The following is a 27,679-nucleotide window of genomic DNA, read 5'->3' as shown; positions in this document are numbered from 1 at the left end:
GATCCATTCTTGAATTGAAAACTTGTCAGAACCATTTCCCCTGAAAGTCACAATTTCACGTTCAGTCTTGACATGGACAATTACCGGTGTAGTGTTTACCTGCGTTGTGTTATGTGGTCTGGGGTCGTCTTTAGTCATAGCAGTCGCTGCTTTGCCAGTCATTGGTGTGTCATGTGCATGTGTGCGATCAATGAAACCAGAAGAGAGCTGACTAGCCAATACTGAGTTGCCTATCTGCTCTCCAATTCGGCCTACCATGTCAGTCAGGTGTTGCAGGGCAATGTTATCACTCATTGGGGTTGAAATCTGTGCACTCTCCCTCAAGAACTGTTCACTTTGAGACCAGTTTGGGCTCATACCACGCCCCCTGTCCCTCCCATCACTAACATGTTCTTGGAGACCACCTACACCTTCACTTCCATACCCACTAGTAAGTGTGTTTGCATTCAAACCATTAAAATGGAAACCCCTGCCCCTGCCAATAGAAAAGCCCTGAAAATCGTCATTTTGACTACTATATCCTTCAGCCATTATACTTTCAGTAGTACAAAGAATAGAAAATAAAACAGGAAAAAAATAAAAACCAGAAATTAACGAATAATTTACGTATTGATAGCAAATGCACAGTGGCACAAATACATAAGACGAAATCAACGCGCCAATGCAGTGCAACAGTACCCTCTAGTGGACACAAGAAGAATATGCAGCAACGCCGGGATCTGCTCAGAGGCTGATCAAAGTGATCCAGTTGTGTAGTCACGGCACCAGTGTAGCGACCCTCTTTCATGCACGACACAAGGTTTCACAATCTCTGGGTTTATTGCCTGCATTCAATAAACAAAACAATACAAAAGTCAGGGGCTTCTGTTCACGACTGCAATTATCTTCAACGCTTACAAACTTATTTAAGCTACGGCAAGCGCTGAAGCCCATAAAGTGCCAAACGAAAAGAACAGTCGCAGACGCCCATGACTTAACAACTGAATGAGGTACCGGAATATTAACAGTAATACAACAAAAACACAGATTTTGTGAGAATTCAAAAAAACATTCAAAACAATCAAATTTCAACTCTGTTACATAAGGTAAGTTATAGAGAGCTCAAGCTTCCCGTCTCAAAATTTCAAAAGATGCAGCAGGTTCTACAATAGCTTGCATCTGGTCCAGGTACCAATCTGAATACTCAGGACGCCTGAACCTGTCAAACTTCTAAGCTCGTCCTTCTCCCTCAAGGACGAGGAAACAAAAGTATGCGGTTACTCTGAAGCTATTAAATATTGGTGTGTTTTAAGTCGAGATTGGAACATTTCCTGTCACAAGGTGTCGGACAGTCCCAAACCTGACTTGAGAGACGTTTATTTAATCAGCAACAACAAAAAGACTGCACCGACGAGAAGGAGGGTGGGACTTGGGTAGTAGAGGAGAAGATCTTGAGAGGGAAACTTGAGAGGAGATCTTTGGGTGGGGAAAATCTTGAAAATAGGTTACTTGGTAATATCCTTGAAGAGGACTGTTGAAGTTTTGGCACAAGGAGGGAAAACTTGAAAGGGAGACCTGGGGAAGTTCTTGGGGAGGAGAGAATCTTGAAAAGTAGACTTTGGAGTACCCTTAAGAGGAGGGTTGGAGTGAATGGCAAGTCTTGGAGCGGAGAAACTGGAACGTGGAAAGGATTGACGGAAGAGGTCGCGGGAGGCGTAGCTTGTTGTTTTGGCGAGTGAAAGTCTACAGGAATCTAAACGGTTCAGCAAAATGAGGTGGGAGCCTGGGGTATTCATTAGAGAGGTGGCTGATTGTCCAATTGCAAACACCTGCGAAGAGGAAAAGTGGAAGGGACTGGAAAATAGGGTGAAGCTGCCATGGTTTGGAGATGAGAAGGACTGAAGGCACAAAACCCTGACATTTCCAGATGGCACACACCAAAAATACGGCAAAAGGATCACTACAAAGACTTTCAGCAGTTTTCCTGTATACAGTACAAATATGTTCATATAGAGGAGACCGGGTACATTTGTAACATTTTGCCTTCTACCTCCCCATTTATGTCGTTAACTAGCATGAAAATGAAGCCAAAAATGTGGACACAAGAACTACTTGCCAGAAATGTGACAATCTTCAGCAGGTTTGACATGAAATGCAAAAAAAAAAAAACAGCGAGAAAGAAAAAGGTGGAAATTTTACCGGCATTTGCGTTTTTGGACCATACAATTGAGACACCTGTTTTAAAGAATCAGTGCGAAGAGCTTGGGACTATTCCGGACCTAACTATAGGATTTTTATGGCCAAATTCAAGCACTTTTTAAGGACTTTTAAAGCCAATTTTCCAATTTCTCCAGAACCATTGAAGGAGGAAATGATGCGCCGATCAAAAGAACGGGAGCCTAAACCTTAGTGTCAGACCCTAACCTTGTTTCGGAACCCTAAAATAATTGAAAATTCTCAATCTCAGTGAAAACCCTAGAAAATAACCCTTGGCCTAACTTTAGACCTAACCCGGTTTCAAACTGTAACCCCGGCCCTAAACCTTTTTTTCTGTTTTATGGAAACCTACATTCAGTTGAGAATCCCAATATGGGGCTCAAACCCTAGTTCATAACCCCCAACTTATCCCAAGAGCCAAGAAGAGATCCGCAGGTCCGAGAGCATTCTCTATTCGGGCCTTGGTGCAGTGGAATGCTCTTCCCCCTGAGATTCGATCTGCAACCTCAGTGGAAATGTTTAAATCTAAGCTTATAACAAACTTCTACTCTCTGGCATATGAATAACCTTATATTTTATGTTGACAATATATGTGTATTATTTGCCCTCGTGTAGGTTTTAGAACAGGGTATGGTGTCTCTTTTTCCATTTTGTTTATTTTGTGTTTTTATGCTGAATTGTCCCCCCTTTTAAGCCGTCTAATTTTGGTCAGTCAAACTGAAAGAGTCGCCTCTCTAAAAAAAAAAGAAAAACAGAATTCACTACTACGAAGCAATATGCTGGGAGAGGCTGCTCCCTCCGTGGGGACTGATGCGCACACTGTGTGCTGAGGGGGCAGGAGAGTCCAACCTAGTGTCCGGTGACATACACAATTATATACGAGATGACATATGCGCTGCCCAGACTTCCCTCATTACTACATCCACTTTTCTTTTGGTGGGCAGAGCGAATCTGTGGGTGAGGGACCAGGCCACCCCCTACTGGTAACGCCCCTGATGTGAAGGATGTAGCAGAAGCGAAAATGACGGACCTGCCCCGAGCTGCTTGGAAACAGTATCCGGTCGTCGACATTCTCGCTCGGTCTCCTCTTTGGCTCCCCGTAGCTTCTCTTCAAGAGGTCCTTCTTCCCCACTGGAGCACATTTTCTCCATGTTTGAAGTGCAAGGAAAAACCGCCACGAGGTGTCGCTCCAACTCTGGAGTAAATATGACAAACCTTCGAAAAGGACCGCAAAGTGATACTTCTGTCGAGCTTACGTCGTTTTAAGTTGACGACAGGACTTTAAGTAATTTTCTCGACATTCACTTGTTTGGCAGTGGTGCGGCAGCCATGACACCTTCTCCTTCTAAACCCCGCCGCAATGGATTGTGGGTACACGGAGCACAGATCACTTGCTGCATTCATGAAAATGGGTGTTTCGGGTGATCCTAGCAGATACGACCAAAAAGCGTCTCAAGAATGTGGGAAATTGGGGTTTTCCAATCCCCAACCAGGGAAATATCATTGGAAGGACACTCGAGGTGGGAGGTCCTAGTTGCAAAGTTGGGGTACATACCCTTCCTCCTGGTCGGAGGTTGGAAAAATCAGTTGTCGTATTTTTGGAACGCAGCGACAGCAACACATAGAAGACTAGATAGCTAGGCGCAAAAATATCTATCGAAGCTTGGAGTTAAGTGGACATTTTAAACTTGGGAGACGTTTTACGCGACTTAATACACGAATCTAAACAAAAGTAAAGTGTAACGGGACCCAAGTGAATGTGGTTCGCTCCAGATGGTGATACACATTTGTTTAATATATTTTTGTTTTTTGTTGTAATTATATTACCTCATCTGCAAAATACATGATAAATGTTAGTCTCACACGACAAAATTTCATTGTTGGTATTACGGTTCATTGATTAAGCAAGTCTAGCTAAATCACGCGAGGTCCCGCGAGACTTGGCCCAAGCATCCTTCGCTGACCTGTGAGACTTTGCTATCTAGCGGTGATATTTTTTGGTTTGAACAAATTTATTGACACTAAAAACAGAAAACAATCATGACAATCTCAACAGCAATTAAGCACATTCACAATATTATATTCCAATATTACGTTTTTAACAGCAAACACAAAGTGAGGTTTGAACAAACCTTCTCGAAAATCAAACATATTCACAATTTCATTATATAACATCTTTGTTAGTGTCAATAGATCCGTCCAGGCCAAAGTCGATTGTCCTCGGTCTGAACAAATCCACTGACACCAACAGCAGCAAAACACAGCCATCAAGCATATTCACAATTTTTTTATATTTGACAATATGACGTGACGATATGACGTTTTAACATTTTTTCCTGACATTTCCAACATCAATTAAACAATTTCAGAGTTATATTCTTTTAACAGTAGTTAACCAGCGTGTAAAAGGCAATACTATTGTGCAAGGGCATAGCTCTGCCATCCCACCCTCCCAAGCAGCATTCTTCCAGTCCTCTGTGTGGGTCCTTTCCCTTCTGCGTGGGTCCTCTCCCTTCTGGGTTCCACAACCCAGGCCGTTGCTGCCGGGACTCCCACAGCGTAGCTCCGGCTCCCCCCTCCGGGTGGGTACAGACGAGTCTTCTTTATGGCTGCGTCCTAGGCCCGCCGCTCGCAGATTGTATGGTATCTGCAGCCATTTGGAGCACAGCCACGGGGGGGATCTGCCTGCACCTCCATACCAGCAGGTTTCTGGAGGTCCAGATGGCGTCCTTGATGGCGGCGAGAGTGAGCCAGTCCCTGGCAAAGTCGTTCCGATGCCTCCTCGACCGACTCACCCCGTAAAGCACGTACTGTGCATCAGGGACCTCTCCTGCTGGCAAGTCCGGGAACTTTCCTAGTTGTTCGGCCATTGTCCACAAGACCTTGGCAGCGCTGCACTCACAAAAAAGGTGCCTCACCGACTCCTGGGCGCCACAGCCAGGTCGAGGGCACGTCGAAGTCGCTGACATTCCTCGGTGGTGCATTACAGCTCTGACTGGGAGAACTTCATGAGCCACCATCCATGACAAGTCTCGTAGTCTGTTTGGGAGGGCAGGATGATTGACGTTGCTCCAAACCGTTGTGGAATCGCCAAACGCAAGCCCCCGCACAGGGCTTACTGTAGCTCGCTCTTGCACAATAGCAATAAGGGCCCTGTGGTTTTGTAAAGTGTGACATTCTTGTGTTTCCAAATCAAACTTCTTCAAAAAAGCCCGAATAAAGAGATGTGTTGGTGGCAAGTTAAACGAAACTGGAATCAAACGATTGTCTGGTACAAGCTTTAGCTTCCGCAAATATGAGCCCATCCAAAAACGGGTCATTGCTTGACTTTTCGGGTTGTTGGGTGGGCCCACAGCGTTTTGGAAGTGGAGAGAGACATATTTGCTTCCCAGGAAAAGCTGGAGGTCAGGCACTCCTTTCCCCCCTTTTTCCTTTTTCTTTTTCATTGTATCTCTTTTTATCCTTTCCCACTTTGAGCCCCAGACAAAGCGAAAGATGGCTCGGTCCATTTGTAACAGCACGTTTCTTTTAGGCATAAAAATTAAACTGATTGACAAAAGCATTGGGAGGATGATCGCTTTGATGATTAGGACCTTCCCCTCTATTGTCAGTTTTCTTAGTGACCAAAAAACAAGTTTTTGCTTAACTTTCCTTGTCACGTCATCCCAGTTGGTCTCGCCTCCTCCATCCGCATTGAATTTTATCCCTAGGATTTTCTGGTCTGTCTTTAACACCGTCAGCGGGAGTCCTGCCTTTTCTGTCTCTTTCCACATTCCATAAAACTTGACTTGTGATTTTTCTCTATTTAGCCTTGACCCAGACGCCCTCCCAAACAGGTCAGTCAAGTCAAGGGCTCTTTCAACAGATGCGCGGTCAGTACACAAAATATTAAAATCATCCATGTACAAAACACACTTGGTAATTTGTCCCCCACTTCCTGGGATATTGATGCCTTCGACAAATCTATCTTTTCTTAACATTTGTGCCAAAGGTTCAATGCAAAGAACATAGAGAAGGGGAGACATAGGGCAACCTTGACGTACACCGCAGTTGATCTCGATTGCTTCCGATAAATTCCCGTTAATCATGAATTTGCTGTAGATGTCTCGGTATAGCAGTCCTACCCAATTGATGTATCTTTGGGGAAAACCACATTTTTGCAATACCCTGAAGAGGTATTGGTGCGAGACTCGATCAAAGGCTTTTTCAAAGTCTAGGTTTAGGACCGCTAGTCGCATGTTTCTGTCTCTTGCATAACAAATGGTGTCACGGATCAGCATGAGACTGTCGCTGATCTTCCTTCCCACAATGGCACAGGTTTGGTCTGGATCAACCAAGTCTCCCAAGACAACAGACATTCGTGTTGCTAGAAGCTTGCTGAAAATTTTACAGTCCACGTTTAAAAGCGTTATGGGTCGCCAGTTTTTTAAGTCAATTTTGTCTCCTTTTTTGTGCAATAGAGTAACTATCCCGATTCTGAAACTGTCTGGCATATGGTCTCGACTGGAAAATTCGTTAAAAACAGTTAACAGATCTGGTGCTAAAATATCCCAAAAAGTCCGGTAAAATTCGAGGTTGAGTCCGTCCTCCACGGGTGATTTGCCTTTTTTCATAGTCTTTATGCAATCATTCAGTTGGTCTTGGGTAAAGTCCGATGTTAAAAAGGGGTCTTGACGCACTGATCTTGAAATATGATCTAATACATGCCCCATTTCATTCTCATATGTTTCTTTCTTTTCAAATAATTTTTTGTAGTAGTCTTCGACCAATCTGGTTATTTCACTACTTTCCTTTGTTATTTGCCCGTTTTCGTTTTGAAGTTTAAAAATCCCCTCATTTTTGCCCATAATTTTTTTTAAAAAGTAGCGTGTACATTTTTCCCCTTCTTCTATTTCTCTTTCTCTGCTTCTTATTATGATGCCTTTGCTCTTTATTTCCGCCAAAGCGTTTAGTTCTTGTTTGGTCTCTTTGATTTCATCATTAAAGTCCATCCCCTTTTCTGTTAGGATGAAATAGCGTTGGAGTCTTCTTTGTAGTCCCGACATGCGTTTCATCTCTTTGAGTTTCTTGTTTTTCCCTGCATTTTTAAAAAAGGTCTGTGTTCGTTTCTTTGTCATTTCCCACCATTGTGCTCGTGAATCATACGAGTCTTGAAGGGTCTGCCAGTCTTTGTACAGCTCCCTGTATTGTGCGGCTAGAGCCTCATCCTCCAGCAGGGAGCAGTTTAACTTCCACAAACCCTTCCCAACAGTCATACCTGAAGGAAATGAGAAAGAGCAGGACAGTAGCAAGTGATCCGAAAAAAAAACTGGAATTAATCTTGCATCACTCTGTGCTAAACCCCTCGTAAATATGTAGTCTATTCGAGAGGCTCTGGCATTGTCACTACTGAACCAGGTGAAGCCCTCCTCTCCTGGATGTATGGATTTGAAACAGTCCACCAGTTTAAATGTCCGGCACATGTCTTGTAATAAAGTTGATGTTTTATCTACTTTAAACTCCTCATCATTCCTCTTTCTATCCTTCCTACTTAAGATGCAATTAAAATCTCCTCCCACGATTAGTGGTTGATCTAGCGGTGATATACCGGTACTTCTCTTACCCTTTTCTGCTACTATATAAATATTTTTCATACCAGTCAACCTGTACTGTTTTGCCGTACAAATTACGCTTATGATGCATTTTAAAACGTGTACGACGTACAAGAAAATCTGTACAGAAAAACGCAAATTTGTCAATGATGAGTAACATCCGGTATACACCGACTATCACGAAACGGCAAATCAATTAAGTAAATAGAGTTCGCCGCGGAAGCCTCTATCTCGGTTTCGTTTTTTTCGTTGCAAACAAAGCAAGCAGTATGATGTAGTGAAAGGAAGGCCGCCCCTTTTTAGAGAACCGGCTTTTTCGGCCCAACTGATTAAAGGGAGCCGGCTCCCAAACGGCTCACCTGCGCTGATGCATTATATTACGAATAATGATGTTATATAAAGAAGTTAAGAAAAAAAGGAAGTACAAAAGGCGAAAATGAAAAAAAGACAGCTTTGTGGTTATCCCTTTAATCAGTATATTACCAACAATCATTTAATGCAGAAAAATAATTCATAATTTGAATAAGTAAATTCTACTTCATTCTATTTGCACCTATTTCTTTCTTCTACAGTGAACGTCCAAGCTAATTCATTTTTAAACTTTTTTTATAATAAGGCTCATTCATGTCGAGCAACTCGGTATCCCACAACAAAATGTAAATGAAGAATATATATGATACAACGAAACACATGTACAATATAACATGTTAAACTACATAAGTAAACACATTTGATAAAAAAATATGGTGTAAGATTATTTTGTATTTTGTAAGGGAAAATACGACAGTTTGTAAGGGCATGGAGCCCTGAGTGCGACAGGTATGATATTTCAGCAGGAGTTTCAACAAAAGTAATTATTACGCCTGTTACATACAAACACACACATTATATATATATCTCATCTCATTAGCTGCACCGCTTATCCTCAGTAGGGTCGCGGGGGTGCTGGAGCCCATCCCAGCAAAATCATCAGGCAGTGGGCAAGGGACACCCTGAACTGGTTGCCAGTCAGTCGCAGGGCACACAGAGACAGACAACTCACCTGCTTATTCAGACCTAGGGACAATTTGGACGGGCCACTTAACCTGACGTACATGATTTTGGAATGTGGAGATTGGCCGAAAAGTTGTCCATCAAAAGTTCAGAGGTTAACGGCCTCTAAAAAAATAGTGTTAGAAGTCTGTTTAGTTGTAAACGGGAATTAGGGGTCCAAACATACAGCTAGAAACAAGGCAGAGATACTTTTCGACTGATTTTTTTTTATCCATGGGTATTATGGTGTGTTATGGAGTAAAACTTTTTACACGCTCGGATTCACTGGACTCACGCGGATGTTCCCCACTATCGTGGAACTTCATGGCTGCAAGACCATGTCCTTGGTGAGCTACATCAGATTCAGAGTTTCAGGGATGAGTACATTATGAAATCTTGATATTTCGAATGCCAAGAGTTGAAGCATCGGACTCATTTGAACATTATTAGATAGATAAATAGATACTTTATTCATCCCCGCAGGGAAATTCACATTTCCAGCAGAATCCCTGAGCTGAGAACAATACAATAATAAAGCAAAAAGAATACAATATACGAATACCCAATGTGACATGCTAATACCCACTGCAGCGTGTTATATAGAGTATCTAGATAGTGCTACACAGAATACATATCACAATAAAATTCGGTAATATGCAATGTAGGGGGTGTGGTTTAATGTGGGCCTTTACTCTGCCGGGTAGAGTTAAAGAGCCTCATGGCATGAGGAAGAAAAGATCTCTTCAGTCCGTCCGTAGTACAAGAGAGTGACAGCAGTCTGTTGCTGAAACTGGTCTTCTGTCTGGATATAATGCTGTGTAATGGATGTGATGAATTGTCCATGATTGACCGCAGCTTTTTCAGTGCCCGTCTCTCAGCTACTGTTGTCAGGCTGTCCAGCTCTGTGCCCACAACAGAGCTCGCTTTCCTCGCCAGTTTATTGAGACGAGAGGCATCCTTCTTCATGACGCTGCCTCCCCAGCACGCTGCCGCATAGAAGAGGGCGCTTGCCACAACTGTCTCATAGAATATTTTCAGGAGCTTTTTGCAGATGTTGGAGGAGGCCAGCCTTCTGAGGAAGTAAAGTCGGCTTTGGCCTTTCCTACATAGAGCTTCTGTGTTGGCAGTCCAGTCCAGTTTGTTGCCCAGCTGCACACCCAGGTATTTGTAGGTCTGGACAAATTCTACACGTTCTCCTTTGATGGTTACAGGAACCGGGTGAGTTCTAGTTCTCCTGAAGTCCTCCACCATCTCCCTGGTCTTGGTGGTGTTCAGGTGCTGGTGGTTTGCGTCGCTCCATTGGACAAAGTCCTGAATCAATTTCCGGTAATCCTCCTCCTGCCCACTTCTGATACATCCCACGATCGCAGTGTCATCAGCAAACTTTTGCACGTGGCAGGACTCAAGAGTTGTACTGAAAGTCCGATGTGGACAGAGTGAATAGGAACGGAGAGAGCACGGTCCCTTGCGGAGATCCTGTGCTGCCAACCATAGTGTCCGATGTACAGCCCCCCTGTTTCACATACTGGGGTCTGCCTGTCAGGTAGTCCGTAATCCATTCTACAAGGTGTGAGCTAACTCCCATCTCTGTCAGTTTCCTACTCAGTAGCAGAGGCTGTATGGTATTGAAGGCACTGGAGAAGTCCAAAAATGTAATCCTCACAGCCCCCTTAGCCCTATCCAGGTGAGAGAGGGATCGGTGAAACATGTAGACTATAGCATCCTCCACTCCCACCTTCTCCTGGTAAGCAAATTGCGGATGGTCAATGGCGTGACGGACCTATTAGTTTTGATTGTTAAAGCGGGAACGAATTGGGCTACTGATGGGTCACGTGCTGTATATTATTCATATTCATATTTCAGGTTAATGTTGCCTTACAATGTGGTCATGGTGATTTCCAGACTCAACTTCATTTTGGTCCAGGAAAATCCAAGTCCCTTTTCTGTTTTGTCTTGACATAACACATAATAATAATAATAATAATTTCCTTTGTATTGTCATTCTTTGTAACAATGTACACAGAACGAAATGTCGATACACCTGACCCGTTGTAGCGAGCCGATGCAGCCGCAGCCAACAGAGGGCGCCGCCATTTTACCAATTAGGTATGACTCGGCCGAGGCGCGAACCAGCGACCTCCCAGTCTCAAAGCGGGCACACTACCATCTAGCTGGTATAGTTAAGTTTCAGTTGGCAAAAAAATGTGGCAAAAGTCATCACTCGTGACATGATTTCTGACTCTTTTATGGCCAAAATAACAACACATTTCCAAATGGCTTTAAATTATATCTATTTGGTTCAGAACTAATTCAGTCAGCTGGCGGTGCTCTCGGTTTCCAACAAATTCATAAGAAATAGCGAGTATTTATCATGAAGGATGCAACTTTAAACACAATGTATTTTCAGCTTTAAATGATCGATTTTGTAGTATGTTGATATGGATAATGATTGCTCAGTCCAGAAGAACAATAACATCGACCCACAAATGATGCACGTTTAATTTTAACACGATACATTTTATTCACATGACAAAAAAATTGTATCGAACGAAAGAAAAAAGCACATTGTTAACACAAGCACTCAGTGTTAGCAAGGGGGAAGGTGGAAGAAATTATGCAACAGGTTAACAGTACCCATCAATTAACCCGGTTTTAAGATAATAAACTCATTTCAATGATCAAGGATTGTTTTCATAGCGTACCAAAATGGCTTATTGGCCCAAAACACCAAAGAGGTTTTTGCACTAACCCTTTCTGTGTGCTTTTGAGAACAAAAAAGCCCTCATGGAAGGGGTTTGTGAGAAGCAGCACATAGCCAACCAGAAAATAAAGAAATAAAGGTTCGTATCTCTTTTGGGGGTGGACTTCACGAGGATATTTCTAATCCTTTCGACAGGGACGGAGGGAACCACAGGCTCTCCAAGCTTTGGGGCTCTAGGTTGATGATCTTGTTATTATAATAATGATCTATCTATCTGTCTACCTTGGTCATATCCCCCAGGAGGGGTGACCGACAGCAAGACAAACTCATACAATAACAAAGAAAATAAAAGGGAATATATAGCAAAAAACGCACACAAACAATTTTGGACCATGGCCAACCCAAATGCCCAAACAAGTAAGGCACCCGGGCACCGAAGTCGGTCATGCTTTCGTCCCTCCGGATGAAACGGGACACAAGAAAGCGGCCGTGTCACTCGGGTAAGGGTGAAACAACACACTCTTTAGTTAAACAGGGCCCGACAGCCTTCATTGGTTTAACCTTGCCGCATCATACAGGTGCCCTGCCCATCCCTTAGAATGCACCCAAACATCCCACTACCCTATTACGACACCTCTCCACTCATTCCCATCACCAACAATAGCTCTAGCTTTCACTAATAGTGATAATTGTTGATAAAAGGCAATATTTTATGCAGACAGACAATGATATCGATGATCTATTAAGAAACATGACACATATGAGATTAATTAATCTTTTGCATCCCTATGAAGACTTTGGGGTTTCAAATCTTTATTATACAGCTGGAGAGTCTGCTCACTTCCTGTGAATGAATGTGGGTTTTTTTGGTGTGATTTCAATTGTCCATTTTGGTTGATTTTTTGACCACAAACTGAGCAAGAAAAAGGCTTCTCGCCAGTGTGGGTTCTAACGTGTGTCTTTAAGTTTCCACTTAAGGTAAAACTCTGACCACAAATTGAGCAGGCGAAAGGCTTCTAGCCAGTGTGGGTTCGTTGGTGTAATTTCAAGTGTCTGTTTCGGGTTAATTTTTTACCACAAACTGAGCAGGCGAAAGGTTCCTCGCCAGTGTGGTTTTTTTGGTGTGATCTTAAGCTCCCGTTTGTGAGAATCATTTTCCACGAGTTGAGCAGGAGAAAGGCTGCTCGCCAGTGTGGGTTCTAGTGTGTACATTCAAACCCCCACTCTGGCTGAATCTTTAACTGCAAAATGAGCAAGAAAAAGGCATCTCGCCAGTGTTGGTTAGTGTTTGTGTGTTTTTAAGTACCTTTTATGAGAAAATCGTTTTCCTCAAATTAAGCAGGCAAAAGGCTTCTCGCAAGTGTGGATTAGTTGGTGTAATTTCAAATTTTCATTTCGGGTGAATTTTTTACCGCAAACTGAGCAGGAAAAAGGCTTCTCGCCACTGTGAGTTAGTGTGTGTTTTTTTAGGCTTCTACTCTGGGTGAATCGTTTTCCACAAATTGAGCAGGGGAAAGGGTTTTCTTGAGTGTGGATTACTTGGTGTTTTTTCAAGTTTCCATTTTGGGTGAATCTTTGACCGCAAACTGAGCAAGAAAAAGGCTTCTCGCCAGTGTGGGTTCTGGTGTGCATTTTTAAGCCTCCTTTCTGTTTGAATGTTTTACCACAAACTGAACAAGAAAACGGCTTCTTGCCAGTGTGGGTTTGTTGGTGTAATTTCACGTGTCCAAGTTGGGTGAAACTTTGACCACAAACTGAGCAGGAAAAAGGCTTTTCGCCAGTATGGGTTCTTACGTGGAGTTTTAAGCTTGATTTTACAGTGAATTTCAGACCACAAATCGAGCAGGAGAAAGGCTTCTCGCCAGTGTGGGTTTGTTGGTGTAATTTAAAGTGACCGTTTTGGGTGAATTTTTGACCGCAAACTGAACAGGAAAAAGGCTTCTTGCCAGTGTGGGTTCTTTGGTGTGATTTTAAGTTCCAATTATATGAGAATCGTTTTCCACAAATTGAACAAGAAAAAGGCTTATTGCCAGTGTGGGTTAGTTCGTGTGATTTTAAGTGTCCATTTAGGGTGAATCTTTTACCACAAACTGAGCAGGAAAAAAGTTTCTCGCCAGTGTGGGTTAGTTGGTGTAATTTCAAGTGTCCTTGTTGGGAGAATTTTTGACCACAAACTGAGCAGGCAAATGGCTTTTCACCAGTGTGGGATCTAATGTGTCTCTTTAAGTTTCCACTTAAAGTGAATCTTTTACCACAAACTGAGCAGGCAAAAGGCTTTTCACCAGTGTGGGATCTAATGTGTCTCTTTAAGTTTCCACTTATAGTGAATCTTTTACCACAAACTGAGCAGGAAAAAGGCTTCTCCCCAGTGTGGATGTTCATATGCAACTTCATATAATACTTGTTTCGGAATGTTTTCCCACACTGAGAACATGTGTTACCACCTTCAGCGTTTGCCGAGTGGGACGTGTCATCGTCATCCGTTTCCACGTGTTGACGGGGCCTGATGCCTTGAGGCTCCTGCCAACCGTTATCTTCAGGTTGACCTTGATCTTGGATGGTTGAATGGACCCCGGTCACGAGCAAGACTGGAAAATCGTCCTCCTCTTTAACGCGAACAGGCTCCCCATCCTCTGTTTCTTGCTTAACGTGATAAGGCTTCAGATCCTCCTCAATTTTAACAGCAGGCAACTCTGGTTCCTGGCGCGCAGTAGGAAGATATTTTTGGCTGACGTCTGCAAGACACAAGTTACATTTATTTGTATTACTCTTAACTCGTTCAGTGCCGTAACATATCAGTACGTTTTCAGAAGCAGTGTTTCTGATTGCCAAAAGGTAAAAACAATTCTAAAGGCTTCGGCGCTGCTGATCAGTAAGTATTAGGCCTCTGGGAATTAAATCATCACTAGATGGTAGGAGTAGCTTTGACCAGATTCCTTTGTAGACACTTAGTGCCGCGTTTTGTTCCTCTATTTGCTGTATTACTTTGTACAGCAGTGACGAGAAAAGCAAATATATAAGTACAGACTGTTAACGCTTCAAATCTTTATTCTTTCTAAAAAATGACCAAGGGCCTTCGTTGGGATTACGTATCGTAGGACCCTGCGATCACCATGACGACCTGAATCATGTGATCCGGCACCCGAGACATCAGGGGCTGAGAAATTTTGCAAAGTTCATGCATAAGTTTCGTGTTCTCTCAATCAAATGTTATTTTTCAAGCAAAATGCCCTTGTGTTTATGGAAAGTATTGTTTAGGTATTCTAGGTATCGAAAATATAGATATGAAAAAAAAGCACCGAGGCGAAACTTCTGCTTGAAATGCATCGTTTGGCAAGGAGCCATTTTTCTCAGTTTTCCGGGAAACAAGTATTTTCAAAAAACATGGCAATGTCATCAAATCGACTAAATCAACTTTTGTCTCATGAAAGATGACTGTTAAAGCTTCCTTTTGGTGTGCCCTATTCCTGTTTAGCTACAGAGCTAGATTTTCTGTAGGCCATCAAAAATGAGTCAATTTGGCCAACGTCGGCTGGCATCGGCACTTCCCATTTGAGAGAAACGTCTGGCACTAATCAGAAACACTCGCAGAGGGCTGCAAAGACCACCACGACAACATCCCATGATCTGAAACCCTGAAACCTACGCGAGGGCAAGGTAAAACTGAATCCAGCATGAGAAAAATGAAGAAACCTTGAGAATGAGCCACTTGTGAGGTCTTCTCCTTGACCAGGCCATAATGGATGATGCAAGGGCAACACTAGAAAACACACAACCGTTTTTCTATACCATAGGAAGTCTCTGGCTGGCTGCTGGGGTTTAATTTGTCCCTCCTGGGTTTAAAAAAAAACATTATTTGAAATTAATATGAATTTTATAAATAAGAAAGGTGATGAATCCGCCCGGTACTACACGACAGGAGTTGACCTGAAAAGAACTGGGACCACCGTTTCCAAGGTTACTGTACGAAATACACTAAGACGTCATGATTTGAAATCATGCATGGCACGAAAAGTTCCTCTGCTTAAGCAAGCAGATGTCAAGGCCCGTCTTCAGTTTGCATATGACCATTTGGATGATACGGAGGAGTCGTGGGAGAAGATTTTGTGGTCAGGTGAGACCAAAATAGAACTTTTTGGTCATAATTCTACTAAGCGTGTTTGGAAGAAGAACAATGAAGAGTGCAATCCTTATTCCGAAGCATGGGGGTGCTTTGAGGGTGTTTTTCTGCACATGGGACAGGACAAGTACACTGCATTAAAGAGAGGATGACTGGGGCAGTGTATTGTGAGATTTTTGGGAACAACCACCTCTCCTCAGTCAGAGCTTTGAAGACGGGTCGTGGCTGGGTCTTCCTACATGACAATGACCCGAAGCACGCAGCCAAGAAAACCAAGGAGTGGCTCCGTAAGAAGCATATCAACGTTCTAGCATGGCCCAGCCAGTCTCCAGACATGAACCCAAACGAAAATCTTTGGAGGGAGCTCCAACTCTGGATTTTTCAGTGACAGCCGAGAAGCCTGACTGATTTAGACAAGATCTGTGTGGAGGAGTGGGCCAAGAAATCTCCAGCAGTGTGTGCAAGCCTGGTAAAAGACTACAGGAAACGTTTGACCTCTGTAATAGCAGACAAAGGCTACCGTACCAAATATTGACATTCATTTTCTCAGGTGTTAAAATACTTATCTTCAGCTATATCACACAAATAAATTGTTAAAAAAATAATGCATTTTTCTTTTTAGTTTATCTGTGTCAGCGTGGACATGGATCCACGATGACAATTTCAGACGCCTCCATGATTTCTAAGTGGGAGATGTAGCAAAATAGCAGGGTGTTAAAAAACTTATTTTTTTCCACTTTATGTATCTTGAAAGAATGAGCGAGACAGAAGCCTGAAACTTATTTGAAAGGAAAGTACGGTGGACGTCGACGGCCAAATATCTCGTATTGCAGAAAGTAAAACGACCAACCTGCTCTGTTCAACACAATTCGGAGTATCTTGTCAACACTTCCTGGCAACTCTGGTTCCTGCCACGCAGTAGGAAGATATTCTTCACCCATGTCTGCAACACACAAGTCAAATCGCATTTATTTGTGACGCCTTTAATCACAGAAACTCACAAAGGGACGCACAGAACACAGCAGGGTTCCTACAGCTTAAGGCAAGTTAAATTCAAGACTTTTTGAATGCCTTTGAGTGTCAAATTTAAGACAAAGTTGACCAAAAAAAAACACACTCACAATTGAAACAAACAAAAAACACGACATTGATAAGAAGCAATTTTAAACAAATGTTTGTTTTATTTATTTATTTTTTAAATTACATTTTGGTTTAGTTGAAAAGGTTTGATCTGAAAAAGATAGCACTCTCCAGAGTTCAAGACATTTAAGCAGGTTGCAATGGGTGTTGCAAGGGCCTCAGTGCATAATACACAGTAAACCTCAACATTAAATATAGAGTAAGTTGTAGAAAGATCAAGCTTCCTGTCTCAAAATTTCAAAAGATGCAGCAGGTTCTACAGTAGCAGGCATCTGGTCCAGGTGCCAATCTGAATACAGTGGAACCTCGGTTTTCGAACGCCTCTCAGTTGGAACAAATCGGAGTCCGACCGAAGATTTCGAGAAATTCTTGCTTCGCTGTTCGGTCAAAAAATTGGAGTTTGAACGCCGGTAATGCGTGAGTGCGTACGCTCGGGTACCATGCTGAGGGGCGTACGGGCGTAGATTGCTCTTTTCGTGACGGACTGTTATCGCGTGCGGACGTGCTTTGTTTTGCTTTCGCTTTTAATATAGGTGTAGGAAGTGTTTAAGCCCCTAATTATGCCTCCGAAGAAAGTCGGTGCAAGCAACAAAGTTGCTACAGGTGCGTACGTAATGCGTACAACTATTGCATATAAGAAAGAAATAATAGCAAAATATGAAGGAGGTGTGCGAGTGTCTGATCCTCTCCCCACCGTCCGCCTGCGCCTTCTACTGACCACCACAAAGGTAAAAAATCATATTCATAATTCTTTTCTTCATCCTTTTTTTTTATTTTTACACGTACATGTTAACGTAATCTTTCGTACGGAAGACTACGATAGCGTACGATTAGCCTGGGTTAGCTTTATGTTTACGCCCATGGTAAACATTCACGGTGTTGGAACGGAATAAAACGATTTACATTATTTTTAATGGAACAAATGATTTCGGTGATCGAACAAATCATTTTTCAAACAGGGTTCTGGAACGGATTATGGTTGAGAACCGAGGTTCCACTGAAGTCAGAACGCCTGAACCTTGCAAACTTCTAAGCTCGTCCTTCTCCCTCAAGGACGAGGAAACAAAAAGTATGAGGTTACTCATAAGCTATTAAATATGAGTGTGTCTCAAGTCGAGATAGGAACATTTCCTGTCACGAGGTGTCGGACAGTCCCAAACCTGACTTGAGAGACGTTTATTTAAACAGCAACAACAAAAAACTGTACCGGCGAAAAGGGGGTGTGGGACTTGGGTAGTAGAGGAGGAGATCTTGAGAGGGAAACTTGAGAGGAGATCTTTGGGTGGCGAGAATCTTGAAAATAGGTAACCTGGTAATACCTTTAAGAAAACGCTAGAATTGGCAGGTCTTGGGACAAGGAGGGAAAACTTGAGAGGGAAGTTCTTGGGGAGGAGAGAATTTTGAAAAGGAGACTTTGGAATACCCTTAAGAGGATGTTGGAGATTCGTGGCAAGTCTTGAAGTGGAGAAACTATAACGTGAAGGCAATTGAAAGAGGAAGTTGTGGGAGGCGAAGCTTGATGTTTTGGTGAGTGAAAGTCAACGGGAATAGAAACGGTTCAGCAAACTGAGGTGGGAGCCAGGGGTATTGATTGTCTAATTGCAAGAGGTGGAGGGGGCTGGAACATGTGGTAAAGCTGCCTTCTTTTGGATACAAGAAGGACTGAAGGCACCAAACCCTGACATTTCCACATGGTTGTGTAAAATCCACCCGGTTGAAATTGCAATGCACTTTTGGTTTTAAGTCATGTAGGTATTTAAAGTAAAGTAAATAAATCAGGGAACTATTGAAGTTTTTATGCGACTTCATACGAGTTGCTGCTTAACTTCATTTTAATTCGAGCACTTTTGCTTTTTAGTTTGAGTGAAAAATTTCAGGGAGCCATTGAAAATTTCACGTTACTTTATACGAATCACTCGAGAGCCTCATTTCATTTCCTGCACTTTTAGGGTTTGCCCGAGGTGAAAAATGAGTCATTTACAGTCAAAGGCTGAGAGAACTGTATTTAAAACCACTATTCTTTCTTTCTTTTGAATAGTGGAATTTTTGGGCCAGCCTGCAAAAGTTTGGGAAGCATTGTCACTGTAGCGGAAGGGAAAATGACGGACCTGCCCCGAGCTGCTTGGAAACAGGGTCCGGCCCTCGACGTTCTCGCTCAGTCTCCTCTTTGGCTCCCCGAAGCTTCTCTTGAAAAGATCCTTCAGCACTGGAGCACATTTTCTCCAAGTCTGAACGAAAAAACGCCACGAAGTGTCGCTCCAACTCGGCAGTTAAAAGGACAAACCTTCGAAAAGGACCGCAAGGTGATACTTCTGCCGAGTTTACGTCGTTTGAAGTCGACTACAGGACTTTCTCGACATTCTCTTGTTCGGCAGCCATGACAGCTTCTCCTTCAAAACACCCCCGCAATGAATTGTGGGACAAAGATACAAACAGAGGACTGGATTGGTCGGCGTGCTGTAGCGAACCGGTAACTAGCGTGCCTACGTGGCGGCCATCTTGGTCGGGGATACTGTGCAATGGACATTGAAAATAAATCACAAACTGCTCATTTTAAGACTGATTTTTATGTGGGTAACTTGTTGTTATCAACAGTACTGCAAATTAGATTGAAAACATTTAAGAAACTGAAAAAGTATTCGTTGAAAAAACTTACGTTATTAGAACAACAATTTATAAACAATTATAGAAGTTACATTTTAACACTGTATATAAAGACCTATTTCAAATTCAACAAACAAAAAACAAAAAGTTAAAGGAAATTGGTCATGTGAAGTGTACTGAAGGGTCTGTATTGATCAGGGGTTTCAAACTCAATTATACAGAGGGCCAGAACTCAAACCACACCTTTGGTCGTGGGATGAACAAGATAGATATGTAATACGCTTTCCTTTTGAAGATAAATAAATAAATATGAATTTAAAACGTTCAGGAATATTATTCCAGAATAGACAAACTTAAACATTAATTGAATTAAAAATTGTTGCTCTCCATAAAAATATCTCCTATCAAAACTATCGAAATAAAAATTTGAACAAAAAAAAACGGAAAATATGAATAAAATAAGCAGGTTGTGATTTCTTTTCAATGTCCAGCGATTGCGCGCACATGGCCGCCTCGTAGGCACGCTAGTTAGTGGGCTGCTACAGCACGACGACCAATACAGTCGTCTGTTTGTATCTTTGTCCCACAATTCATTGCGGCTGGGTTTCGAAGTTGAAGGTGTCATGGCTGCCGAACAAGAGAATGCCGAGAAAGTCCTGTAGTCGACTTCAAACGACGTAAACTCGACATAAGTATCACTTTGCGGTCTTTTTCGAAGGTTTGTTCTTTTTACTCCCGAGTTGGAGCGTTTTTTGTTGAAAGCTGGATAAAATGTGCTCCAGTTGGGAAGGACCTTTTCAAGAGAAGCTTCGGGGAGTCAAAGAGGAGACAGAGCGAGAACGTCGACTACCGGACGCTGTTTCTAAGCAGCTCGGGGCAGGTCCGTCATTTTTCGCTGCTGCTACATACTTGGCATCAGGGGCGTTACCAGTGGGTGGTGGCCGGTGTTATGCCGAGAAATGCGTCCCTGCCGATATTTGCATCCCGTAGCTACTATAACCACTTTTACCTCGTTTTATCTCAATTTTACCTCACTTTTTGGGAATGTAATTGCGAACAAATAACCAAAACCACTTCGTCTTGCATTTGTTGGAAATGTAATACAACTGAAACCATTTCAGTCTTTGTATTTGTTGTGAATGTAATCGAACAGTAATGCACACCGTATATAAACCACTTTTGAGCAGGTAACGTGTTTATTTTGCCTTTTTCGACTCAAATTGCTCGTTTTGAAACTGTTATGCTCGCTACCATAAAGCTTATTATGTTGAAATGAACTGTCAAATCATCAACAGATAAACGGGAGACGTTTATGTTACCTGCTCAAAAGTGATTTATATTACCGTTTGATTACATCAGGGGTCGGGAACCCATGTCTCGCGAGCCATAGGTGGCTCTCTATGAGTACCTGTGGCTCAGAGACAAATTTGATTGCATGCAAATTTTCTCCATCTCGTTCAAAACTTGAGCCAATAAGCCTGTTCAGATACACGCAAAGCCAAACGAAAGCTGAATTTCAAAGCAGTACTGCACAGAATATATAGGGCACGTTTTTTACTACAATTTACAGTTAAGGTGTGACACCCAAAAAAAAAAAACACTCGCTAAAGAATCATTTATATAAAAGCTCACTGTAAAATCTGTGTTCAGTGTTCAGATACCTTATGATGAATCCACAGAACAAACTGTAAATACACCAAAACACCGGAAAGAGAATTTAAAGTTATTTGATTGGGTGAGTGGGAGGGATGTGTGGAGCTATGCAAAAAGTGCAAGCACTCCCTCCCGTCTCTCGCGCTACGCCGTCTGCGCCAAAGGTAAGCACATCAGGCTCCCTGTTTGCAGAATGTTGTGACGTTTTTACAAAATAACTGCTTGCATCTGGCTTTGAAACCAATATGTATGAAAAAAAGGGTCAAAATGAGTTTCACCGATTTTGAGTCATTGCAAGAAAGAGACAAGTTTAAAGTGGTATGTTTGTTGATTTTGGGACACGGGCTCTGGCATTATTCTCTTTTCATCATTTTTATTAAATCATCAAAAATAAATGTGCTGAAGACTAAGCTATTGTCTGGGGCGCGGGTTTAGCAATTGAGTCAATTTGTCTCATAATATGGTGTGGCCCTTTACCAAAATAACATATATTTTCCTTTTATGGCTCTTTGAGTCAAAAAGGTTCCCAATCCCTGGATTACACTCACATCAAATACAAATACGGAATGAAATGAAATGAAATGATCTGCATTTCTATAGCGCTTTTCACGTCAAGACTTCCCAAAGCGCTTTACAGTGTGCTTCACATTTCCCAATAGCGGCCGTGCAGCCATGTCAGGCGCTAACCTGCTTATTGGGGGTATTAGGGGTTCAGTGTCTTACCCAAGGGAATGGTTTAAGTTGTATTACATTCCCAACAAATGCAAGACGAAGTGGTTTTTGTTATTTTTTGGTTTGAACAATTTTATTGACAATTTTAATAGCAATTAAACACATTCAAAATTTCAGCATATCACATTCTAACAATATGGATCATTATCATTATGGAAATATCTGTTCGCCATTACATTCCCGAAAAGTGATATAAAAGTCAGATAAAACCAGGTCAAAGAGGTTATAGTAGCTACGGGATGCAAAATTCGGTAGGGGTGCATTTCTCGGCATAACAGGTTAGGTTCCGGAATAGGGTTTGGGCTTCAGATTCAGATTCAGATTCAGATCTACTTTATTGTCATTCTAGTACATGTGTATACAGAACGAAATGTCGATGCATCTGACCCCCACAGTTTCCTTGAATGTACAGATATAAATAATGTTGTATTGTATTTTGGCTACGTATAGTATTTTACCATAGTGCCGATAGTGCAAGAAGAGTAGCTAACCAGATGTGCAAAATGGGCAGTCAGGTTAACAAGTCAGGTACACAGTAACATTAACACTGTAACAATAACGCTGTAATTACAATAGTGCAGAGAGCAATGTGCAAGGAGTGGCAAGCTATAAAAAAAAACTGCCAGTAGTGCAAAAAGTCAGATTAGCAGCCGTTTAGATTTAAGTTAACTATATGTTAGATTGACCATTTAACAGTCTAATGGCCAGGGGGACTAGACTATTGCGGAGCCTGGTGGTCTGCACTGTTCAAATCAGGGTTTTAAACTTATTTTAAGGTTCCAAAATAGGATTGAGGCCGGAGCTAGAAAAACTAAGGCTTCGGCTCCTCTTTCTGGTCTCAAATTGAATTTAGTGATCCGAAATAGGATTGAGGCTAGTTACAGCTAGAGTTAGGTGTAGGTTGTGCAGTCCTTTGAGACATTTTTGTGATTAAGGGCTATATAAATAAATGTGACCTTACTTGACAACCTTTTTGGTGTGGCGTGCCACTTTCAAATGTCCTTGTAAATCAGTGTGCCACACCAAGATTGATCACTCGCACAACAATTTTTTTTATATCCATCACAGCTGTAGTTTTACTCCAGTCCAAATTACACAACATGGTTAGACATTGAAATCGTATAATGAAATCAAATGAAATCAAATCAAATGATCTGCATTTATATAGCGCTTTTCAAGTCAAGACTTCCCAAAGCGCTTTACAGTGTACTTCACATTTCCCAATAGCGGCCGTGCAGCCATGTAAGGCGCTAACCTGCTTATTGGGGGTATTAAGGGTTCAGTGTCTTACCCATGGACACTTCGACATGTAACACGGAGGAGCCGGGATTCGAACTGCGATCTCTTGATCCCAAGACGAGCGCTCTACCTCCTGAGCCACTAACCTACCAATTTATCTTTCGCCATTCTTGCTCTTCAATAAACTAAAAAATGAATGTGAGCGACTTGTGGAAAAGTCGTCAACTTTTTACCACAAGGATCAACCACAATCAACCATTCTTCATCAACATAAAACAAGTGATATGAACAGCTACCGGACCATTCATCAACAAAATCTTATTGCAGGAAATATCAAAAGATGAAACATGCACAGACGCTTCTTTTATATATATATATATATATATATATATATATATATATTCAAACGACACCCTTTGTCAAGGAGATGACCTCACGTGTGGCTCCTTCTCAAGGTTTCTTCATTTTCCTCATGCTGGGATTTTTTTAGTTTTTCCTGGCCCTCGCGTAGGTTTCAGATCATGGGATGTTGTCGTGGTGGTCTTTCCAGCCCTCTGTGACTTTTTCTGATTAGTGCCAGACGTTTCTCTCAAATGGGAAGTGTTGATGCTAGCTGACGTTGGCCATATTGACTCATTTTTGATGGCCTATAGAACATCTAGCATGTAGCTAAACAGGCATAGGGCACACCAAAAGAAAGCTTTAACAGTCATCTTTAATGAGAACACAGTTTATTTAGTTGAATTGATGACGTTGCCATGTTTTTTGAAAATACTTGTTTCCCGGAAAACTTCTGAGAAAAATGGCTCCTTGCAAAAACAATGCATTTCAAGCAGAAGTTTTCGCTTCGGTGTTTTTTTTTTAATATCTTTCGATATATATATTTCGATACCTAGAATATCTAAACAATACTTTCCATAAACACAAATAACATTTGATTGCAAGAACACTAAACTTATGCATAACTTTGCAAGAATTCTCAGCCCCTGATGTCTCGGGTGACGTGATCACATGATTCAGGTCGTCATGGTGATCGCAGGTTCCTACGATACGTTATCCCAACAAAAGGCCATGGGTCATTTTTTTTAGATGGACTAAAGATGTGACCCGTTAACAGTATGTACTTATATCTTTGCGTTTCTACTCACCGCCATACAAAGTAATACGGCAAATACAGGAACAAAACGCGGCATTAAGTGTCGACAAAATAATTTGGTCAAAGCTACTCCTACCATCTCGTGATGATTTAATTCTCATAGGCCTAATACTTATTGATCAGCAGCGCCGAAGCTTTTAGAATTTTTTTAAGTTTTGGCACTCGGGGACAATGCTTCTGAAAACGTACTAATGCGTCACTGAACGAGGTAAGGGCAATACAAATAAATGTGACTTGTGTCTTGCAGACGTCAGCCAAGAATATCTTCCGACTGCGCGGCAGGAACCAGAGGTATTGGCTGTTAAAATTGAGGAGGAGGATCTGAAGCCTTATCACGTTAAGCAAGAGACAGAGGATGAGGAGCCTGTTGGCGTTAAAGAGGAGGGCGGTTTTCCAGTCTTGCTAGTGACCGAGGTCCGTTCAATTGTCGAAGATCAATGTCAACCTGAAGATAACGGTTGGCGGAAGCCTCAGAGCATCAGCTCCCGTCAACACGTGAAAACGGAAGACGACGACACGTCCCACTCCGCAAACGCTGAAAGCGACTCGCAGTCGGAAGGTTGTAACACATCTTCTCAGTGTGGGAAAACGATTCGAAACAAGTCTTATATGAAGTCGCATACGAAATTCCACGCTGGCGAGAAGTCTTTTTCCTGCTCAGTTTGCGATAAAATATTCACTACAAGTGGAAACTTAAAGAGACACATTAGATCCCACACTGGCGAGAAGCCTTTCGCTTGCTCAGTTTGTGGTCTAAGATTAACCACAAGTCATGCCTTAAAACGACACACTCTGACGCACACTGGCGAGAAGCTTTTTTCTTGCTCAGTTTGTGGTAAAACATTCAACCGAAATGGACACTTGAAATCACACCAACTAACCCACGCTAGCGAGAAGCCTTTTTCCTGCTCAGTTTGTGGTAAAACATTCAACCGAAATGGACGCTTGAAATCACACCAACTAACCCACACTGGGGAGAAGCCTTTTGCCTGCTCAGTTTGTGGTCTAAGATTTACCATGAGACGAACCTTAAAACGACACACACTAACGCACACTGGGGAGAAGCCTTTTTCATGCTCAGTTTGTGATAAAAGATTCACTACAAGTGGGAAGTTAAAAATACACACTCGAATCCACACTGGTGAGAAGCCTTTTTCCTGCTCAGTTTGTGATAAAAGATTCACTACAAGTGGGAAGTTAAAAATACACATTAGAACCCACACTGGCGAGAAGCTTTTTTCTTGCTCAGTTTGTGGTAAAACATTCACCCAAAGTGGACACGTGAAATTACACCAACTAACCCACACTGGCGACAAGCCTTTTGCCTGCTCAATTTGTGGAAAACGATTCTCACAGAATGGGAGTTTAAAATCACACCAAAAAACCCACACTGGTGACAAGCCTTTTGCCTGCTCAATTTGTGGAATACGATTCACACTGAATGGGAACCTTAAAAAACACACACTAACCCACACTGGGGAGAAGCCTTTTTCTTGCTCAGTTTGCGGGCAAAGATTTGCTGATAGTAGGAGCCTGAAAAGACACCTTAGAACCCACACTGGCGAAAAGCCTTTTTCCTGCTCAGTTTGCGATAAAAGATTCTCCCACAAAAGAAACTTGAAGTTACACACTAGAACCCACACTGGCGAGAAGCCTTTTTCCTGCTCAGTTTGCGGTCAAAGATTCGCTGATAGTAGGAACCTAAAAAAACACATTAGAACCCACACTGCTGAGAAACCTTTGACCGTTTGACTTTTTAGTGAAAAATTCATCCATATCGGCACTTGAAAACTACAGAGAAGACTTTTGCCTGCTCAGTTTGTGGTCAAACATTCACTGAAAGTGGGAGCTTAAAAACACTTCATCAACCAAGTATCATAAAGGCCGTCAATAGGAACATAACTTGATATGAAGATGTGTCAATTGTATTCAAATGAAACCTTGAGATAAGTGTTCGTAACGCCTCCAGTGATATATTTTACGCACCATTTTTATGAGCATGTATGCAGAATTGGGATGGAAGCGGAACAATATTTTTAAGCGTTTACGACTCTTGCAATGTCTAAGCAAAAACGTCCGAAATGAAATATACATTTGCAGAGGTTTTCGAACTGTAAACCGGTCTTCTCCAAATAGCCACTTTTGGAAACAACTAAACATACCCATCGATAAATGTGTAAAATCAACTATTTAGTTTTCATCAAAGCGGCGCTGCCACGAGCGGCTGCCTTTTCCAGCAGCTGCCCAATTGATTTGTCTGCTCCTATCTTCGGTGTTTTTTCTTCCCGTTTTGACAACTACACTATGGATTACTTCTATCCTATGGACATGGGTTTTAGCGCACAATAAATGCGTGTACAAGGAATTTCAACTCCTTGCCCTGAAGAATTCTCGTGCCGGCGTGATGAAGGGGCCTATCGAGGAAGGAGAGCCGGAGCTAGAGAAGCGGTTAGCGGCGTTATAAGTCTTCGGTACCATCCGTAAACATGGTAAATGCGAACTCACGACCAAATAAGATCATCGAGTGCGGGTGGAAAACATCGAAGCGCACAGGGAGCGCAGTTGCTGTGTTTTGCGGAAACGTGGCTCATGTTTAGCATTCCGGACGCTAACGTGTAGCCACCCGGAGCAATCCGGCTTCAACGCCGCTAAACAGAGACACGAAAGCCGGGGGGAATCGGAGAGGAGGCGGACTTGCTAACACGAGGTGGTGTATCCCTGGATTTTCACAAAGAAAAGTTTTCCATCTGCTGCAGGAATGTCGAACTTTTGGACTGGCGTGACGTCACCCGCTACAAGCACCCCTAGGGCATCATGTTCATCTGTTAATAAACAACGGGGTAGACTGCTGGAAGTGTGAATTTCCCTACGGGGATGAATAAAGTATCTATCTATCTATCTATCTATCTATGAATTTGGGATCCAATTTTGTACCAATTTTCATGGTACCAGGTAAGGCTTCAAGCTATCGTCTCACCTGTTAAGACACCCATGCTACACTCATTTGCAGGCATTAGATTGCAAAAACTAATTCAGGCGAGGAAAAAAAAACTCTATCTCTGTGTGTTCCAGTTTGGATGATTTAATGTTCGTAGAACTTGCAAATTCCTGCTGAAATATGTTTGTATAGTGTGTGTATGTTGTGTCGCTCAGTGTCCGGCACGCTGATAATGCAACTGAAATAAAAGCCTCAATAAATGCTCCAGTCTTAATGTGGATCCTTAGTGGGACGGCTACACCACGGTTATCTATCTATATATCTATCTATCCATCTATCCATCTATCCATCTATCCACCTACCCACCTACTTACCTAACCCACCTACCCACCTACCTACCCACCTAACTATCTACCTTGGGCCCGAGAGATTTCACTGGTTTACCCCTGTTGCATCATACTGGTGCCCTGCCCACCCATTAGAACACGTCCAAACATCCCACTATCCTTTTACAACAAACTGTCTATCTACGCTGGTCATATCCCTCAAGAGGGGTGACCGACAGCAAGATAAACAT

The 27,679-nt window shown here is 42.3% G+C and overlaps 4 protein-coding genes across 5 annotated transcripts in view; 2 read left to right on the top strand and 2 right to left on the bottom strand.

Moving 5' to 3' along the window:
• LOC148368334 (uncharacterized) overlaps positions 1-3,537 on the bottom strand; it is a 113,324-nt gene extending 109,787 nt beyond the window's left edge. For both annotated transcript variants that reach the window (XM_088330282.1, XM_088330286.1), the window contains exon 1: positions 3,227-3,537. In XM_088330282.1, the coding sequence (XP_088186408.1) occupies positions 3,227-3,347 (121 nt within the window). In that variant the 5' untranslated portion in view covers positions 3,348-3,537. The remainder of the gene's footprint in view (positions 1-3,226) is intronic.
• The window catches only part of LOC148368316 (uncharacterized), a 310,091-nt gene that overhangs the window by 89,886 nt on the left and 192,526 nt on the right, over positions 1-27,679 (top strand). The window lies entirely within an intron of this gene.
• On the bottom strand, positions 11,316-13,980 carry LOC148368333 (uncharacterized). Its single transcript, XM_088330382.1, has one exon. It carries the CDS (start codon positions 13,912-13,914, stop codon positions 12,850-12,852), a length of 1,065 nt encoding a protein of 354 aa, XP_088186508.1. The 5' UTR covers positions 13,915-13,980; the 3' UTR covers positions 11,316-12,849.
• On the top strand, positions 19,965-27,439 carry LOC148368332 (uncharacterized). Its single transcript, XM_088330345.1, has 2 exons — positions 19,965-20,264; positions 24,412-27,439. Exons 1-2 carry the CDS (start codon positions 20,156-20,158, stop codon positions 25,914-25,916), a joined length of 1,614 nt encoding a protein of 537 aa, XP_088186471.1. The 5' UTR covers positions 19,965-20,155; the 3' UTR covers positions 25,917-27,439.

This window comes from Urocampus carinirostris, chromosome 3 (assembly GCF_059441175.1).
Source record: "Urocampus carinirostris isolate Australia breed hairy pipefish chromosome 3, RoL_Ucar_1.0, whole genome shotgun sequence".
In the NCBI taxonomy this organism is placed as follows: Eukaryota; Metazoa; Chordata; class Actinopteri; order Syngnathiformes; family Syngnathidae; genus Urocampus; species Urocampus carinirostris.
The sequence above is the reverse complement of the archived record's forward strand: the minus strand, read 5'-3'. Positions and strand labels throughout refer to the sequence as shown.

What these genes read in the sequence shown, in the direction of transcription:
- LOC148368333 (XM_088330382.1), bottom strand. Translation starts at nt 13,914, where the DNA reads ATGAAGTTGCATATGAACATCCACACTGGGGAGAAGCCTTTTTCCTGC.
- LOC148368332 (XM_088330345.1), top strand. Translation starts at nt 20,156, where the DNA reads ATGTGCTCCAGTTGGGAAGGACCTTTTCAAGAGAAGCTTCGGGGAGTC. An exon ending in TTCTAAGCAGCTCGGGGCAG is followed by an intron (nt 20,265 to 24,411) that starts GTCCGTCATTTT and finishes TGTGTCTTGCAG; the next exon opens with ACGTCAGCCAAGAATATCTT.